The 20268-nt window shown below is 41.1% G+C and overlaps 1 protein-coding gene across 9 annotated transcripts in view; it reads right to left on the reverse strand.

Moving 5' to 3' along the window:
• SCAPER (S-phase cyclin A associated protein in the ER) overlaps positions 1 to 18728 on the reverse strand; it is a 138016-nt gene extending 119288 nt beyond the window's left edge. For 4 of the 9 annotated variants that reach the window (XM_053954905.1, XM_053954911.1, XM_053954913.1 and 1 more), the window contains exons 1-5: positions 18673 to 18728; positions 16780 to 16855; positions 14225 to 14342; positions 8118 to 8188; positions 4275 to 4469 (exon numbers count right to left, since the gene is read on the reverse strand). In XM_053954905.1, coding sequence (XP_053810880.1) covers positions 4275 to 4469; positions 8118 to 8188; positions 14225 to 14342; positions 16780 to 16855; positions 18673 to 18728 — 516 coding nt within the window. The other 5 variants (XM_053954906.1, XM_053954908.1, XM_053954910.1 and 2 more) reach the window with 5 other exon arrangements.
• Positions 18729 to 20268: the final 1540 nt, after the last annotated feature.

A 20268-nucleotide genomic window follows, 5' to 3' on the forward strand; every position in this document is an offset into this window, starting at 1 on the left:
CTTCAAAAAATTCCTTGTAGCCTTTTCATACAGTTGAATTACAGATAATTAAAGCCAGCTCTGGGGTTGGTTCAACCAACATGATTGTCAAAGTGATTCTTACAGCTTTGGGAAAGGATGAAAGGAAGCAGCTCCTTTAGACAAAGGACTCTCCTTATATCAACTTCAGTATGTAGCAAATAATATTTTAAGCAAGCACATGGTCTCCTAGACCCAAGTGTTAAATGCACCACTCTGGCCTCAGTTGCTCCTCATTGATGCACCTTCGACGTGGCAGCCACAATCCCCTGCCTGACAAGGATGTGCTCCAAAGGACCACAACCATTTCCAAAGGAAATTTTCTCCATTTAATGCAGTGGCATTAAATGAGTGCAGGCACTCAATCACACAAAATTTAAATACATGCACACACACCATACACACATATATGTCTGATGAAAAGGATGGAGAGGTAGGAACAGGGATATCTAGACTGCCAACTAAAAGACATGCTGGCTTTTCTGAATAGATCCCCATTCTGAAAGGCCTCATCCCTTTTAATCTGTAAGACTGAATGTTTGATCATGAACCCATTTTCCTGTCCTTCTCTGTCGACTCATCCATGGAAGATGACAGCAATGAAAAAGCAAATGTCCAAAAAGAGGCAGCAGGATTGCTCACAGAGATTTTCACTGGGCACGGACTGCCATAATACAGCCATAAATTATTTATTTAGGAAAATATTTACTCTTGGTAAGTATCTCCAAATTCAGAACTAGAAGGTGTACTTTGTGAGCCAGTGCTACGTGGTAGCCTTGCACTCCTCTGCCACACTCCAGCTGCAGCACTGGCTGTCCTGAACGCCAGCAGTGGCTCAGCTGCATGAGCAGGGGTCTCAGTCTGCATGGAGAAAGTGAAATCGGCGGAATTTGCACACCCAGGCCCAAAAGCAGCCCTCAGAGAATCTCCTCTCTGCTTCTGGGAGGCCTCAATCAACCCAAGCCCTCTCACAGACATCCCCTGACCCAAAGGCCTTAACCAAAATTGATTCAATCAGTTCTTTTGCAGAGGAACATCATGCAGCGTGCCTGAACTTTTAATGAAAGTCTTTAGCCACCTCTTCACCTGGTGCTGTTTGTGAGAACCAGAGCAACAGAACTCCACTGCTGAATTTTCCATTTCATAAGAGGGAATAAGAATCTCAAGCAAAATTAAACTGTTTTCACTGAACCAGACTGATTTAAGACTGTATCTGTAAGCTTCAGAAACAAGAGAAGGCCAAAACCTTCAAGAAATACACCAGAAACTAATATTAGGTGAAAAGACAATAGACTGTACAAGCTTTAAGTAATGCTAAACAGCAATGTAAAAAGAATATAGAACTAAATTTTTGCATGATAAAATTCAGCTTTTTTGAAAGGAAAAGAACAGTTGAAGCTGTTAATTCATTCTAGAAGGAAAAAACCTGCAAAATTAAATTAAAGGTAGTTTGGTATTCTTTTATACTTGCTGTATGATTAGTTGTTGGCTCCAGTTGCTCAAACTCCACTCTATCAATAAAGGATTTACAAAAGTGTGTAGTGTTTATTTTTATATATACATACACACACACATATAAAAACAAACTCAGTTGCTGAGACCCCTGAAAACACCACAGAATAGCAGCTGAAGACATCTGCTGCATTAACCAAAACTGACTACAGAATCTGCCTTCACCCATCTACATATCTTTTGGTCTCAATACCTTTTCTCATACAGCAGATTTAAAGGCATTACCATTTCTGCTCTGGCTACGCTTGCCACCCAAACCTAGAAAATAGTGGTTAAAATACTCATATAAACATCAGACATACATAAACCTAATATAGAGAATATCCACACAATCTGCATTTCAAATGTTGAAGGTTACAGCCATATCTACTAGGATATATTTAATCTTTTATCACTATTGCACAAGCTGATTTATATACAGTAAGGTGATGCTTAAACTTGAGAACTCTTCATTTACTTCAGAAATAATTCAACCATGTTCATATTACACCTTTCCACACAAAGCATCCAAGCCATATCTATATATCTACATCCATGATTTGAGAGTTCTCAATTCCAAATCAATAGCAGAATACCAACTTCAGCAGAGCCCAAATCTGAGAAAATACACACAAGAACTGATCCTCTTACAGACATTGCCACTGTTTGGATCCTCACCACAACCCTTCTGTCTGCAGTTTCAACCACAAGGAGCCACCAGAGCCCTCTCCCAGTGGGGAGCATCAAACATCTTCAGTGACAACGCAATCGATGAAACTGCAACAACTCATAAGGACACGGGAGAGCAAAAGGCACAAAATACCAAAAAAACCCCAACTAACTCTTTTATACCAGGTTAAACAGAAGGTTTAAAATGCCAGAAGTTGTCACATTTCATTTTTACAAGGGTCTTCTTAGAAGACAGCCTCTATACAACTACAACGTTTAACAGAATAGCACCTGTCCATTTGACCAAGACAGAAGTTTAAAGAGTCAAAATTAACAAAGTTTTTGATAACGTGAATTTATCTTAATTGAAAGGATCTTTCAAAATACCACTTTAAAAAATGAAGGAAAGGTTAGCAGTGGGACCATTTTGGTTTCTTATTTAATATTATTTCCCACCTGTCCAACAGTCAAAATGGGAGAAACTGGACTATGTCTGTCAAAACCACCATAAAATAATGACAAATAACAGAATTTATAGAAGAGAAACATTATTAGTAAAAATTCTTTTCAAGACTAAGCAGTTTCACACTTCATAACTTAATTAACAGAAATTATAGTAATTTATCAAAAGAATAATCATCATTTAACAGTAACCTGTAAAGGAAGATCCCAGACAAAAGACCACACATATTCCAGTTGCTTAGGTAAGGCACACTTGTGCTGAGAAAAAAGATCTTTTGAAAGGTAAGAGTAACATGAACATGACACAAGTTTCACAACATTTGGCACTGGACTGCCCTGTTTGCTCATTTTTGGGTTTTTTCACCTCCGTTTTGCAAACAAGTAACTTGATCCACATAGATTCATACATCATTGTCAAGAGTCTGCTAAAATGAAGGCTTTTCACTCAGGCTACATCGTATCCCCATCCAAAAGCAGATGAAGTAGCCTGATTAAAATGTTGAACGATATCTAACCTCCAAAATATGTGATAATGATACAAATACGCTTCTGTTCTTTCAGTCACAAAAGTTTAAAATGCTAATTTAATTACAATGCAAGGCTGGCTGACTTTCTTAAACCAAAAAATTCTATAGAGAAGTTTCCTGAGCAGGAAGACAGTTCAGTAAAAAATGTTAAATTTTGTTAGACCAACCAGAGCTTTGGAAGCCTCTGAGCTACTGTTCAGTTCTCAAAGCTGCTTTCAATGAAATGTATTTGTACGCTAATCTCAAAAGCAATTTGGCTGTGTCTGATTACAGCAGAGAAGGAGATGCATAGGATAAGAAAAAAATTTACTTAAATTGATATATGAATTTTTTTACAGCAATTAGATAATCATTTCCAGAATGTGTCGAGTTTCCAGCCATGTTTAATATGGAAACAAAGTCATCTCTTTACCATTTCTTTTATAACGTATTCTGACTTCTCTTAATGCTTGCGATAAATCCCATTGCCAAAGCATGAATGATTTGTATTAAATGACAAGGGTATTTCTAAAGATTTACTAGAAAATCACAATAAAATGTGAACCAGATGCACAAGCTATTACAAATCCAGGTTATTTAAACTGGGAAGTGTCTTACAGTGACATCCCAACCAGACATTGCTTACACTCGACCACCAATCACTTTCTCAACAATGGGAGAATGAGAAGAGTGATAACTATCACTGCAGAAAGGGAGCAGTGTGTAATTAAGCCACTTAACAGTAAGCAAATGACTGTGAAAAAGGCTGAACTGCAACAGTGCCACCTACAGTAAAGGACATTACTGGGAAAAAGAAATCTATCAGCGTTTAGTCACAAAAGTAACAAAATCCGAACTCAATAAACAAAATTTGATTTCAGCAAAAAGCTGAGCCCTAATAATATCACATACAACATGACATGTTCTATAAATTTGAAAAATTAGTCCCTGCTCAAGATGAAAGCATTTTCTTAAATATGAATACATATATCCCCAGCTTTCCTATTTAAAACCCTACACAAAATACAAATGAAAAAGTAACATGTTTCTGAAGCTTTAATTCCTCCTTTACGTTTTTTTCTAAAATCTAAAAAAAGCCAGATAGGCAAAGAACAGCTGGAGCATTACCTTGCATTCCACCACACTCTGGTCTGATTCACATGTGACATAGATTTCATCAACTGCCCTCCGGAGGTTGTCAAAGAGAAATGCCCAGTACCGAGCCCGCAGATCCACCTTTCGAGGCTGCCGGGTTTTCGTTGGGCTTTTGTCAAAGTTTTTGTCTCCGGCTCCTGCTGTTAATTTACAGTCCAAGGTAGCGTTCTGAAAACAGGAAGGTACAAGGGGAAAGGAGAACAACAAACAGAAGTATGGTAAGGAGCTGGGTTTCTGTGCAACACACCTTTTATCAACATATTGAAACACCTGTAAACAAGAACTTCACTGAAGACGACTACGTCATTGAACTCACTCAAGTTTTTTAACACACACTGTCTTAAATATAGGGATCACTTATGTTCAACTAGATTCTGCTTCTTTGACAATTATAATACTTGCATTCCACAGCAGTATGAGATACTCTGCCTCTCAGCACACCAGAAAGATACATTTTCTAGTTACATACCCTGTATTACTTTTTCTGACAGATGTGTATACCCAGAGGTGAAAATAGCACTTTACTAAAAAACATACCAGCAATATTCCAGCACAGGGAAATTCTATTACCAAGACATTACATATGGCACGATTGTTTTTAAACCCTCATGGTAAAACGTGTTTGAAATGCTGATGTGGCTCACCCTAAGACACAGACTTAACTGACCCAGTACTGCTTTGCTGCACAGGTGCAGGTGACAGACAACATGCTGAATGGGATGGGTGTGCAAGATATTCCAAAGGGTTCTGAAGCACACCTATTTGGCTAAAAATACCAAATCACAACTTGGTCCCATGACACTGCCCTTATTAAACTTAAATTTCTCTCCCACAGAAGAAAACAAACTGTAAAGGCTGCTACCATAAGCTTGTGCATTCCATAGCCAGTGGACAAGCACCCTCAGTAAACACCAAGTGCCACCCAACTGTGTGCTACGCCATGCTGGAGCTATTAGCTACCTGTTAAAGTAGTCTGGTTTGGGTTGGCTTTTTTCATTCATGTATTTAATAACACCTTTAATGTAGTTTTGATGCACTGGTCCACTGAGGCATGTATTTGCAGCACATCAATTCTTACTGGAGTACTCTTGCAGGGATTAATGCAAAATCCCATTCTAAATGCTCTGCTTTGGTGATTGAATAAGAACAGTCGAAACTGACACCACACATGACTGTACAGAGTGTTTATAATTAGAGTATCTAATCACTAACTAGAAACAGTGAAATTTTCAAAACAATTGGCCGTGATTCAGGCCTTTTTGTCCTGTACCACACACCATTAAACAAATTCCACTTTGCACTTCGGGAGGGAGACAGAGTGCTGTCAGAATGGTTATGCTCTCACCTGCTTTTGTGGTGAGATGCTAATTTTTCTGTAAGAAGCAGAAGAATGGGCACCCGATTTACTACAATCACACCAACATCTCTGCTACCCTTACATACATCTCCAAGTGCTCCAACTGTACTCCAGATGAACCCCAGTTAATGTACGCACGAGAGTCATGCTCAGAAAGATGCACGGCATAAACAACCAATGAAAAGCAATTTCAGAAGGGTTTCATATTTTTTCTTCCATTACATAAGTCACCTTTTAACACACTGTTGGGAGAAAAGATGCTCCTAGGCTGAGGCCTTGTGTAAAAACATTTAAAGCAAAGCTTATATTCTAGCTAATTTATAGCTCCTTGAAAGTACTGTTTATAATGAAGCAAGCACAACTACAGAATCATAAATAGCTACATTAAAATAACAGTGCTACCTGTTGCTGTCTGTGTTTATAAAATGTGACCTCAGGAAAGTGATTAGGTTTACAGTCATTCAGATAATACTGCTGATAAAAGGATCAGTTGCTTTGGAAAGGAAAACATGCATAATTACCACTATTTGAAAGATACATTTTCAAATCTATTTTTAAAAGACAATGTCATGGATTATGTTTTGATATTTAGCAATAAATGTTATCCATCCGCTGTATTTAGCATCCATTTATCTTCTCTCTTCTTATGTCAGCCATATTTTAATGAGGAAACCACCTTGTGTAGGCTCTGTAAGCCACAGCAGTTCCATTATTATCCTGTAAGCAGACTTTCAGGGTCTCAGTAAAACCTAACCCAACATTTACAGCTACCAGTGTTCCAGCAGAACACCTTTGAAAGGGTAAAACCCTCTAACCTACCTGATTTCTTGTAGACACTAGCACACAAGCAGGTTAGCATTAAATTGGTGGTTTGTTATTAGAAAGAGGATTTTAACTTGCAGCGATAGTTCAAACCTTCAAGGGCAGAAGATACAAAGCTTATGTACCTTAGAAGTTAACAGACATGGAAACACCACTTCCTACATCCCAAGTAACCCAGCATGGATGATGAAAGTGATATTAAACTGAATCTCTTGGTGTTTTTTAATTTGGGGTTTTTTTTTCCTCCTAATTGTTTCAGTAACTTGCCTTGGATTTGTAGAAAGTATGCAACGTATATTTACACTCCTGGGATGCCAAAATTTATGGAATGTATACTTGCCAGCACCCTACTGAAAGGAAGATGAGGTTGGTAAGATCATATGAAACAGCCCTTGTAAGTTTATTTTCTTGAGATTAGTGGCCCATTTATATGTAAAGGAAAATTAAAAGTTAAAGCTCAACAAAAGTAAGCCAAAAAAGCCACCAGTAACACAGTATCCAGTGTCTGAAAAGCAGCAGAAATAAAGGTCCTGAGTGCCAAAGTGAGATGCCGAGACGCACAGCCACCCAGCAGTGCTCAAACCTTACCTGAAGGCAGCAGGAATGCACTGTGTCGACAAGAGCTGCAGTACAGCAATCCCACACTGAGCAGCAACCAAGCATTCTCCTGGAAACTCCGTGTTCACGTAACCCCCAGGTCAGACAGAACCCAAAGGGCACACTGCTCTCCACCTCACTCTTCGGGGGGCACACGCTGACAGGGAGCCCCAGCTACACCACTGACACCCCAGCTGCCACACCAAGGGAACCAGCACACACCGTGTTTGTAATGGAGCAGTGTGTGAGCAGAGAACACAGCTGCCAAACTAAACTGGGAAAGTAACATGCCTGTGTTTTAAACATGCAAATACATCTCTGTGGGAGCAGAACATTTTTTCTTGTTTCAAAAAATAACATCTTCCATATGCTTTATTACCAAATTCTGACAGGCTGCCTCAAAACATTGAATGGCTAAAGCTGTACTAATGGCTAAACCCATAAATCAAAGAAAAACAGCAGTTAAAAATATTAAACATGAGGAAAGATTGAGGTATTACTTTATTAATGTAAGAAAGGTTGTCATTCACAGAGAAAAAAAAACCTGAATAAAAATATGAGTGGTGTCTTCTTTACAGTTCTTATTCAAACTTGCTGTCCAGTCCTAACTCTTAGAAATTTTACTCACCTGGACTTTTTTTCAAATTAAAATATACTGACTTGAGACACTAACACATAAGGTCAAGAAATTTCCTTTAAATAGAAATTGGGAAGAAAGGCAGCCCTTGTATAAGCAGCATACTTATAGCAAGACTATCCTATATCATTTTATTGAACAGCACTTTCCTTAAAATAACTTCAATGCCAATAAGTCATGTGTGCAGAGGCTGGGAAGTGCCAAAAGGAAAGGCTGAGGAAGATAACCTAAATTCTGGCAATTTTAACTTCTGAATACTTGACTTTGAAACTCATATGCTTTAAAAATACAGTGTATGCACAGTTTTAGAGAAGTATTAATCAGCCACCAATATACCAGTGATCTCACAGAAAAACAGTGTTATGTCATAGATTTTATGTCACAATAAGAAATGAGCAGATACCTGTTTTGCAGTCTTGAGTGTTCCTTGAGTCACCCTTTTTGTTTTTCCACCAGATTGCCATTTCGATTTTCCTGTGGGAGAAGCAACTGTTTTAATCAACAATAATGATTTTAATTAAATAGAGCACTCTAAAATGCACATATCTCATCTTGCAATGTACTGAGAGGGGCACAATTTCTGAGTTAAGATGGTTGGCAAATTTTATATTCAAAGTATATATTCCACTGTCTAGAATGTGGACAATGCCAGAAAACACTGGCGAATGAAAAAAATACAAGAAAGGTAAGACACACAGACCTCATTAAACAAAGGTAAGCTTTGAGTTCTCAGTGCCTCTAAAAATCATATCATTACAATCTACATGTCAGACATGATACTAGTTTTCTATAAAAATTTTAAGAAGTCTGCTTTTGATTGATTGCTCAATCAGCCATTACAGAATTAAAACAAGAAATATATTTGTTAGGAAAATCAAATGTAATGATTTAGTTCTTCTGGAGCTGTTCTGCCAAGAAAGATGGGAAAAAACAGAACTTAGGTCAGGATTTACTTCATCAATATTTAGGTAGCCAAAGGAAGAAAGAAAAACATTCACAGAACACAAGTCATTCTCCTTTAGACTTGAAATCCCTTCTCAAACATACCTGTCTTCCTCCACTGTTTATACAAAGTGACTTTAGTAACCATGCTTCCAAAATCAGTTTAAATTCCCCCAGTCAGAGGGGGTGATTTCAGGTCTCAGTGCTGCAGTGTGGCAATGAACTGATTTAGAGTTATCTTTGCATAGAAAAATCTGTGTTGGCCTAGACCAACCTGATCTGAGTGCACTTAATCTTTGAGATTTGCTATGGGGTAATGTAAAAAGAATTATTCCTCCAAGTATCTAAACTTGCACAACACAAAAATCATAGGATCCAATTACCAAAAATGTAAGCAAGCTAAGACAAAACAGTAACTATGGCCAGAGTTTTCTCTAGCATAGATTACATCCAAAGAGAAGTTTCAAGATTATTTAGCTGGATGAAGCCAAGCAAAGCAATGCATTAGTTGAATACAGTCCTCCCTAGACCATGGAGATCATTCTTCAATTTCAGAATAGTCCAGTTGAGTTTTTAACAGTTGAGGCCAAATTCCCAAATGCAGCCCAGCTGTTTTACATTGCTCTGGTTATGTAAAGTAGCTGCAAACCTGTCTTAAGCAGTTGTACAGCTGGTTTGCACAGCTGGTTTGGATCATTGACTATTCCAGGCAACAAGGCTTTTAATTTAAAACAAATTAAAAATGATTTGCTTGATAATTCATTTTTTAAATGCTACATTAGCCAAAAAACAGGTATAAACTAATATATTGAACTCAATTTAATAGCATTCAGGAAAAAAAAAAAATCATTCAGCTACTACATGTATAAAACCTTCCTAGTCATAAAAAAGCTTGAACGGGGGAATAGTTCCATGGCAGACTTCTGATATCAGAAGTATTTCAATCACCCAAGTCTCTCTTCTAATGTGATTTACATTCTGCTAAGACAAGGTTTTGAAGGCAATGGCATACAGGACTTGCACAGTGAAAAGGTTTGCCACAAATATGGGTTCACTAAAATGAAAAAGGGGCAGAGGAACATATCAAGTTGCAGACTCTTTAGATTCTATAAAATCCAGAACAACAATCCATCATCTAAGATCTGTGAAATGTCTGAACAAGTCCCTTCTAAAGACAAAAGCAAGTTTCCAGGCACTTGCTATATGGGGCAGACATTTAGATGCAAAATAGCAGGTTTTGCCAACTTTATATAGTGTGGGGCAAGGACTAACTTTTTCTTAAGGTGTGTAGGCCAGAAATCTTTGCATTTCAGCAGCAAATTTCTGCTGCTGTTCATTGAAATTTGTTTCAAATTTCTTGTTCATTTTCTTACAATAATGGCTCCGGTAATGACAAGATTATTTCTGCTTTTGTCCCTCTATACTCCCAAGCAGTGGCAGCACTGCTCAATGGCTGTTTGTATGTTCAGGGCCACTGGTGTGTAACTGGTGTGTAGGTACACCGTGCTGGCATTGCTAAGAGATGCACAGACTAAAGTGACACCTGAAGAGCACCCCCTGCTAGCAATTTACTGAATTGTAAGGAGAGAACAATTGTGACCCCAGAAGATCATCTCCTTCAGCTATTAAGTTGCCCATGTGAAAGATATAAAGTATCAAAGTTTTGCAGCATTGGAGGAGCTACAGCCATATTTTACACTAGAATTCTGTTTCCACCCTGTCTGGTGTTTAAATATGAAGCACACAGGGCCTATGATTTGTTAAGTCTTCCTGTCCAAAAAGCAGAGGTGCCAATACCTGCCATAAACCCCCACTCATAATCTTTTTTCAAAAGTTATCTTTTACCTAAGAACCTCAACAACCATCCCACTCACCTCTCAGATAGTTTTACTTGTATGGGAAATGTGGGAATTGCCTTCACATTTAGTAGTTAATGGCAGCCTTCATTTCTGTCTTGGCTATGGCAGAGATCAACTGCACATGTTGTTTCAATGTCTTAGACACTGTTCATCATTACACCCTCAGCAGAAATGATAATTTTCAACTGAGGAAGCATACTGAAGTTTCTACTCATATTATGAACCACATCTTACAAGTTTGTAGAGCAGCTAGTTTGTAGAGTAGATGCTATTTTTCTAACTGTACTATGCTAAGGATCTGGAGAAATGACTGCCTTCAAGCACAGATATAACCAAAATTCTCCATGTTTTCTCACCTCTAAATTGAATTACAGCAATGTATTTTGCACAAAATTAATTTTATAAATTCCTGTCAGTGTCTCATCCAGAATATAATGGCCCTGTATTCACCTACCTGCGCTAGACTGGATTCCCAGTTGTTCTAGTGAAATTCAAGGTTTGAAACTGAGGAGCCTTAAGGAGTCCCCTTCCCTCCACACGACATTCTGCCAGTTCCCAGCAGAGCTGTGCTCAAGGGCTCGCACACAATGTGTGCGGTCAGGACTCTCTCAGTGCCTCACACGGCCAAAGAGAGCCACAGCTCATGACTTTGATCACATCCCACAAAACTTATTTTCTGCAAAACTTATTTTCTCTTGCTAAAACAGTGGAATATGCTGCAAGCTCCCCAAAGTGTGCCAGGTACCTTTCAACCACTAAAATACGTTTCCTTACCCTGAAATGCTTAATCCGCAAATGAATTCTGTATGGCAAGAGCCCAGGTAATTTTAAACAAATAGGAAATAAGAAGAGAACAGTCACAAATACAAGATATTCCAATTGTTCTACACACCTCAAAGTTCCAAAGGTATCTTACCATCTATTAACATTTACATGTCAAGCCTCTGCAATTTTTTAACTATTGCTAATATCATACCTTAAGATTTTGTAATAAAATTGATGTGTACTTGCTTATCTGCATTCAGTGCCTCAAACTTAACTCTAAGCATGTGAAATAATTACAAAGGAAAAAATTCTGAAACCCTCCACTGGAATATTCACAGCTTTCCAAGGTGGGCAAAAGCAATGTGACTGCCATTGGTGACTGGTGGCCACAGGTTTGGAATGCAAATTCCATTCTGGAGACAGAATACCAGAAGAGCGAACTTTTCTCTTTCAAGACTCCTCCTGAGACACCAAGCCAACCATAGTGTTGATTAGTTTATCCAACAGAATCTGCTGTGCACTACTGAATCCTGTGAAGGAGTATTTGAATTTCAATGGTTGAAAAGTGTTACAGTCACTCTCTCTCCTAGACCATCCGTGCCTGGGATTTTGTCATGGCATTGATATGTATTCATAATTAAAATTTCAGGTCTGACATAACTGGGGTGCACACTGCTCCAAAACACACACAGAGGTATCACCTGCCATTCCAGAAATCTCTTTCCTTTTTAAGGAAATACTGCTTACTGGCAGGAACTGTATATTTACAGAATGGAACCAGAAGGTTTTGATTTCTCTTTTATCTATGTATGCTATATAAAATACACAAGTCTTTCAGAGCAAGAAGAAAAAACGGGAAGAAGAACACAAGCACACAATTTTTAAAGGAAATTGGAAAAGGATACAAATGGAAAAGGTGAATTCAGCATTTTAATTAATCAGTCCTCTATAAAACCCTCTATAACCCTAGTAATAAAAAGTGCTCATACCGTCACCGTGTCTGGAAAAAAAAAATCTCATTATGAATAACAGTATATAATTTAAAATGTTAAATTGCACACTGGTGCTGCCAAATCAATACCTCTGAACATTACGAGCAGAAGAAACTGCCCAAACACAAAATTCTGCTTTGTACAGAAGAGTGGCAGGATTGGCTCAGGCACCCTGAACCTTTGGCCTGATTTACACAACCCTTGAACAAGTTAGAACTGTCCTAATCCATAATATTGCTGTGCCATCCCTCAGGGACACAGCACATATGGAAGGATCAGTATAAAATGAACCAGAGCTCAGTGACACTGACATAAACACCCCTCATGCCAGGCAAGGGTCAAGAGATAAAGGATCTGGCTCTGCCAGGCTTTCACTAGCCAAAAGTTCCTTTTCACAGGGAAATTTTCCATCAGGCAATAAACATCAGATCCTTTGCATTGTGCAAAAAGGTCAGCTTATAATTTAATTTTAAGAAATATCAAAAAGAAAACATCACTGACAAAGTTTAAAAACTACAATGGGGCTAATATGAGCTTTCCAAAGCTAATATGCTTTCCAAAAGCAGGAAATAAATACAGCTACCTGGATTTTAATTACTGTACATAACTACTATTTAATGAAAAAAAAAACAAAAAAAAAAACCCAAACCACTTTTACATTCATTTATCATGGTTTAGCAGAAATTGTTAGAGCAAACATTCATCTACAACTCAGAGTCATTTTTAAGGAAAAAGGGTTAAAGTTTCAAAAATAATATTACAAGCAAGGTAGTATTCAAAAATAACAGACTCTTTACACAGAAAGTGAATCAACCCACAAGTTGCTCAAAAATCCTACTGGAAATACACTGCATGTTCCCTTAGCACACACACATTCCTGTCACTACCTTCCCCAGAAGTGTAATTTGGAATCTGGAAATACTTTGGGCCCCAATTCTACTCTGCTTAAAGACAGTTTAAACTTTGCATCAGACATAGGGTGAATTATCTTGCACCTTATGACATAACACTTGTTAGAAATATCTTCCACTGGCAGAATCACAGAACAGCTGAAGTTGGAAGGAACCCCTAGAGATGGTTTAGCTCAACCTCCAGGCTCCCCGGAGCTGTGTCCAGGGAGGTTTTGAGCATCTCCAAGGAAGATGATGCCCACAGTTTTTCAAGCCAACTGGTTCCCATGTTCAACCACCTTCACAGCATTAAAAAAAATTACTTTTAGACACTCAAAAGCTGCAGCACCGGGACAGGGACATGCAGCTACAAAAATATTTGAGGTGAAGTTCTCAAAAACAACATTCAGACATCTGGAACAGCTTGAGTAAGATAAAAATAAAAGTCAATTCCTGGCTCCTTAAGTCATCATACCACAAGAGAGTATTTGAACAGTAATAGAACTGTTCTGAGGACTTGCATTACGGAAAGCTGTCCCCACATATCCCCTTCTTTAGAGAAACTTCATTGGCATTTACCAAAGCTGAAGTGATCCCAAAAGAAACTTCCAAATTTCTTTGTTTTAGAATACAGAGAGCAATTTGTTAGATTGTTCTAAGTCATCCCTACAATTCTGAATTCCCCGGTTACAAGAGAACACATTAGGACAACATCATTGTGTTACACAACTATCTTGATAATACCAGCAGAATAAAACAGTCTTAGATGTTACTTGCAGACAAATTAAAAGTTTTTAATCTTCCACTGGAAGGTTTTACAAAGCGATCTGCCTACTGCAAGGCACATTTTGTAAAAAAACTTCTAAATTACACTATTTATACATATATATTTATATATACAATTATTTACATATATATATATATATATATATATATATATATATAAAAAAACAGAACATTTTTAAATAGAGAAATTTTACGTAAGGAAAATATTCCCAGCTGTGCAACTCCAGTTGACAGAGGCACAGAAATACAAAGCCCTGAAGACTGTTAAACACATACCATCATCTTCCTTATTTTCCAGTGGGACACTCCAGGCAATCAGGTTCCTTGCTGTCCGTCCCTCTTCTGCCACTATTTTCCTCACTTTGTCATGGCTGTTAGAGCGTTGGAAAGAAGCCTGAAAACAAGAAATACGTAGATGGGCACATAAGAAAGAGAAATCTTTAGTTTGACATGTTGATTTTATCCAGTATGTGGTTACACTGTCCAACATGGCATGCACAGCTGCTGAATTTTCCTCAAATATCTGGAACAGGTGTATGCATCTATTTTCATCCCCATTCTTCTGCACAGAAGCAGATTTATTCATCAGCATGTCATGGGAGTTCCTACCCAGCCCTCAGTAAAGGTATATTTAGACCACATCACTTGCATTTAATTGCTTGACTATGTTGCTTGGGCATCACAGCAGACTTCACAAATGTTTTAATTACCCTGTGTCAATTAAAACTAATTATACAAGCTAAAGGCAGCACGAGGCCAAAATACTTGTGGTGACTGATTGGTGAAAGCCTGGAGAAAGGCACGAGCTGTATGGGAACCATTGGAAACATGTATAAAATCCCAGCTCTCTCACTGAGAAGACAAGAACCTGGGAAGTATTTCCTGGCAGCTGTGATGGGCTGTTACTACAAAGCTGCAACCACTCAAAGACAGAATAAGAGACACTGGGGATGCACTTTATTTACCTAATAAACACAGTTCTTTGCACTTGTGAGAGGCACCATCACAAGACATTTGAAACCAAATACATTAACAAGTATTTTTATCAACTGACAGATGTCAATCAGATAAAATCTTGCCTCTTCTACAGTGTAGGAAAGTTAATCCCCAGAAAATAATTTGCAACAAAGCCAAACTATGTATGGTGATGATAAACTTATGTACTGTGATAGCACAAAACTGCTGACCACGTTAGCTTTAAACACTGGCAAGCTTGACCATAAAGAAGTCAAACCTAAGAATTATTTTAGGCACAAACAGACTGATTTTCTATAGGACTAATCAGGAGGTACATTTTTCCTTTTTATATGGCTCAAGCCTGCAACCACTTCTACATCTTCATAAAGAAAATACAGTAAAATTGCACTAAAATCAAATATAGAAGATGAGTAGCTAGAATTTTTTAAGGCAGCAGGAAACACAACACAAATGAGAAACTTCTTTTACTTTAATGCTAATATAAGGGGTTTTAACTTGGGTTTCTCTCATCCAGATGTCTTCAGTTGCCTGTTTGGAAGTCACAGTGTGCCATCTAGTGCTTCATAGACCTGCCCAGAGACACAACCAGGCAACACAACAGAGGAAAAAACAGCACTGCTGTATCTGTGAAGTTATGGAAACAGAGCAAATTACATGCCTTGGCCCAAAGCAACTCAAATAAAGCATATAAACCCCCCAGAACCTGTACAGAACTGGTTCTAATCTATCCTTATTCTATATAAATAATTGCCTATTCTTGCTAGGAATTTTCAGTAAGTGACCATTTCTGCTGTAGCAAATTTGGTTTTTAATCCCTTGTTGCTTAATGATGTGAGTGTAAAACTTTGCATTAGTGCACAACAAACTAACTTTCCAAATGATTCATTTTTATACAGGGCAGTAAAACCTAAAAGGAAACAGTAAGTATCCATAATGACATTTCAAGGTATTTTGTATAATGAAACTAGAGCCTAATTTAAAATTCTCATCTCCCTAACTTGGACATCAGTCAAAAGAAACCAACACACCCTTGAGGGAGGCCCAAACAGGAGTCAGCAATGAGGAACTGCACAGCCACCCAGAAGTGAGAATCATTGTGCCAAAGGCCAGAGTGGCTATGAACAGCCTTTTCATTTGACAAGAGCTCATTGCAGTCCCCTCCCTCATACACTGGCCCCTGGTTTTTGACTGCTCCCTCACCCTGAACCCTGCTGTTTGCTACCCAGCTATCCAAAGAGGTTACCTTCTGCCACGTGCTCTGCGTACAATCAGCCCGTAGGCCAAAGGAGAGACCAGAAACTACTCAGCCTTAAATAGCAAATGCTTATTATTTACTCTGTACTGCTTCTTTTCATGGCTATAAATACTAAAAGACCTTTTATAAGGTTTTTTTAAAATTATGTTGATAGATATAAACACACTGATGCAAAGTGACCAGTTTCATCCCCTGCATTCCCAAAGAAAAGTCATTCAGCTCTAAGCTCAGCTCCTTCTAAAAACATGACACTATTAATTGTAACCAAACATTAAGGTCTCACACTACAGCACAGGTTGGATGAAAGCAGCTTAAAATGAAGTCAACTGAAAAAGAATGAATGCAAAAACCCCCATATACTAACACAACTAGAAATTATGCGAAACAGAAGAAATGCTCGGATTTATTCTACTGTAAAATTCCTTTTGAAGGTTCCTCTCTACAGTGTTAATGAATAATATTTATTAAGCTCCTAGAATCAATATTTTCATAGAAGGTACAAATGAACTGATGTATTAATCCCAACACGAAAAATTAATTTTTCTTGCTGTTGAAAAAATACTCTACCATATAGTGTAATAGCTACTGAGTGTCTTACCATCATGTTATAGCCTTCCTCTGCATCAACAGGCTCACTTATTGCATTTTTGGACGACCCCATTGAGTTTTCATACCTGTGTCAAAAAATGCAATTAATTATTTTACCTCAAACCACTTCTAAAACTACTTTTAGCTCGCTGGCAGCATTTAGGTCACGGACATCAGATGAACACTGTAAGATTGTCAGAAGATAATTTTATTTGTAAAGTGTTTGCATTGCTCCTTACTAAAAACAGCCAAAAGTCCAAGAAGAAAACAAAACGAGACTGACACTACAGAAAAAAGTAATTTTATATGTGGTTAGACAGTAAACAGTACAAAGACTACCAAAGCTTTCAAACAAAGCATTGCATGGACTGCTCGAGAGCAGTGATGCAAGTAGAATAATCTTTCCTGTGACAGAGAACTGGGCAAGTTACTTATCAGTTCAGAAAGGAAAATGAATCAGAGATGCACTAACAATCAGCATCAGCTAATTAATGACGAAGTAAAAGAAAGCTGAAACTTCTGTTCTCATTTAACTGTAAAATGGGAAGGCTCCTGTACAAGTCAGCTCTGCCAAAGTGAATGCTTTATGCAAGCTGTAACACAGAACCACTGCCACAAATGAAGTAAGCACACAGGGGTAAGTATTTATAGGTCTATCAAGAAATTCCAGAACAGTGTTAACAATTCTGAAATAAAGTTAAATCCTTGGCTTCAAGGTTGATAAATCCTAAGCAGCTGCTGATTTGAGTGTTAACTGTCTAATCTTACTTGTCTGAGGAATCAGACACTAAATGGAAATTAAAGACACTTCTAAATTATTCAAAGTTAGGTAAAAAACCAATATTAACCTTTAATCAGATCCAAAGTCAGATTTTGTTGGCCTTTACCATGAATGACACTACTTTAAGCAGGCTGTTCACCTGTTCTCACATTACATAAATAGCTGAATTTTCTAAAAGGATAAAAGCCCAGCCTGTGTCAACAAGCCCACAGATGTCTGTATGCCTTAAGACAACCTACTGAACCCATACAAACCAAAATGTTCTGCAGTTGGATTAAGGAAGTTGAGTTTTTGAAAACAAAAATTGGTACTTCTGCACCACTTTAGCCATCAGAACAGACCCACCACTGTCTTCCAACACTGAAGCATCTTAGAAAACATCTCTTGTACACCAAGCTGACTTGACTGTAATCGAGGGACAATAAAAGCTCATTAAACTGACATACATATTTGAGGAGAAAACACGAGGACCCACGTACTTTCCCAGTAATGCAGTTCATTTGGAAATAACGCAGAAATAAGAATCTGTATTTAGAGAACTGCACAGAGAAGACAGAACCTGAGTACACTGCGAGACCTTCTGCGCTGTCAGCTGTGATTTTGTCTCTGACAGCAAAGGAAGACCACGGGTTTATGCTAGGAACGGCATTAGTAGTTTCTAAGATGCAAACAGTCATACACCGTGCGGCATTTGGCAGGGGTTCACAGCGAATTCCCTCGGCGCGGCTGCCTCTCCCCCCGCACACAACTCCCACTCTGGACAGGTGGGCCTGTACAGCCCAAAGGACCGGCGGGCTCACAAGCACCGGGATCCCCCTCAGGCTCAGTCCCAGTCTCCCCACAGGCAGTGCGGGAACGCCGGGACGGGCTAGCTCACACGGACAGCCCGTTTCCCCCCAAGGCGCGGCCTGACCCACACCCACCGCTCCCGGTCGCCTGTAGCAACCAGGCTCTCCCTGCCCCGTCTCGCCGGCCCGTGTGGCGGAGCCGCCCGCCGGGGCAGCGCCCGGGGCTGTGGGGCGGGGGGGGGGGGGGGGTGGGGGTGAGGCCGGCCCGCCGCCATCTTGCCCGCGCCTCCCGCGCGCTGCCCGCTCGCGCCGGGCCCGCGCGCCGGCCACTCACGCTCTCCGCCGCGCCGCGCCGTCCCGCCCGCGCGCGTCCCGCCGCGCTGACGTCATCGCACCCCGCCGCCACCGCCCGCCCGCCCGCAGCCGCGCCGGCCCCGCCCGCCCGGCCCGCGCATGCGCGGCTCCCGCCGGTGAGGCGGCGCCCTCACCTTGCCCTCACACCTTCCGCCCGCCCCGCCGGTGCATGCCCGGCCCGCGCCGCTGCAAGCGGTGCCCTCACACCTTCCACCCACCCCGCCGGTGCATGCCCGGCCCGCGCCGCTGCAAGCGGTGCCCTCACACCTTCCGCCCGCCCCGCCGGTGCATGCCCGGCCCGCGCCGCTGCAAGCGGTGCCCTCACACCTTCCACCCACCCCGCCGGTGCATGCCCGGCCCGCGCCGCTGCAAGCGGTGCCCTCACACCTTCCACCCACCCCGCCGGTGCATGCCCGGCCCGCGCCGCTGCAAGCGGTGCCCTCACACCTTCCGCCCGCCCCGCCGGTGCATGCCCGGCCCGCGCCGCTGCAAGCGGTGCCCTCACACCTTCCACCCACCCCGCCGGTGCATGCCCGGCCCGCGCCGCTGCAAGCGGTGCCCTCACACCTTCCGCCCGCCCCGCCGGTGCATGCCCGGCCCGCGCCGCTGCAAGCGGTGCCCTCACCTTGCCCTCACCTGGCCCCACGCTGAGGTGGTTCCCGCGGCCCCTCGGGCAGACCAAGCTCGGGGCTGCGCTCATTCCCCGAGGAAACGCTGGGCTGCGGTCCCAGAATCGATCCGGTTGGGAAAGGCCTCTGAGACCATCGAGTCCCACCTGTGACCGAACAGCACCTTGTCACCTAGACTATGGCATCAAGTGGCATGTCTAGTCTTTCCTTAAACACCTCCAGGGACAGTGACTCCATCACCTCCCTGGGCAGCCTTTTCCAATGTCTAATGACTGTTTCTGTGAAGAAATTCCTCCAGATGTCCAACCTAAATTCCACTGCACCAGTGGAATTTGAGGCCATTCCCTCCCATCCTGTCACCATTGCCTGGGAGGAGAGACCAACCCTTATCTCCTGTTGGTAAGTTGTGGAGAGCAGGAGTCCCCCCGAGCCTCCTTTCCTCCAGGCTGAGCCCCTGCAGCTCTCTTGGCTGCTCCTGGTGCTCCAGACCCTTCCCCAGCTCTGTTCCTTCCTCTGGACATGCTCGAGCCCCTCCATGTCTTCCTTGTGAGGAGCCCAAAACTGACCACAGGATCTGAGGTGTGGCCTCAGCAGTGCCCAGCACGGGGGGATGCTCACTGCCCTGCCACAGCATTGCTGCTACAGCCCAGGTGCCATCAGCCTTCTTGCCCACCTGGGCTCATTTTCAGCTGCCATCAGCCTGACATGGCTTCCTGTGCCAGTGTGATCACTGAGGTCATGGCAGTCAGCCCCTCAGCATCCAGCCCTTCCCCACTGCTGGGAGCTGGGGAAAAGAGAACGGTAAACAACTGTGTGCAATACATGGGGTATAGGTATAACACAGGCACCTAATCCTGGGGTGTAACACTGAGGTGTGATTTGGGCTACTGGGTCCAGCTTGCCCACCTGGGGACAGGTGGGGCTTGTGAAGAGGCCAGCCTTCCTCA

Source organism: Vidua chalybeata, chromosome 13 (genome assembly GCF_026979565.1).
Source record: "Vidua chalybeata isolate OUT-0048 chromosome 13, bVidCha1 merged haplotype, whole genome shotgun sequence".
NCBI classification, from domain to species: Eukaryota; Metazoa; Chordata; class Aves; order Passeriformes; family Viduidae; genus Vidua; species Vidua chalybeata.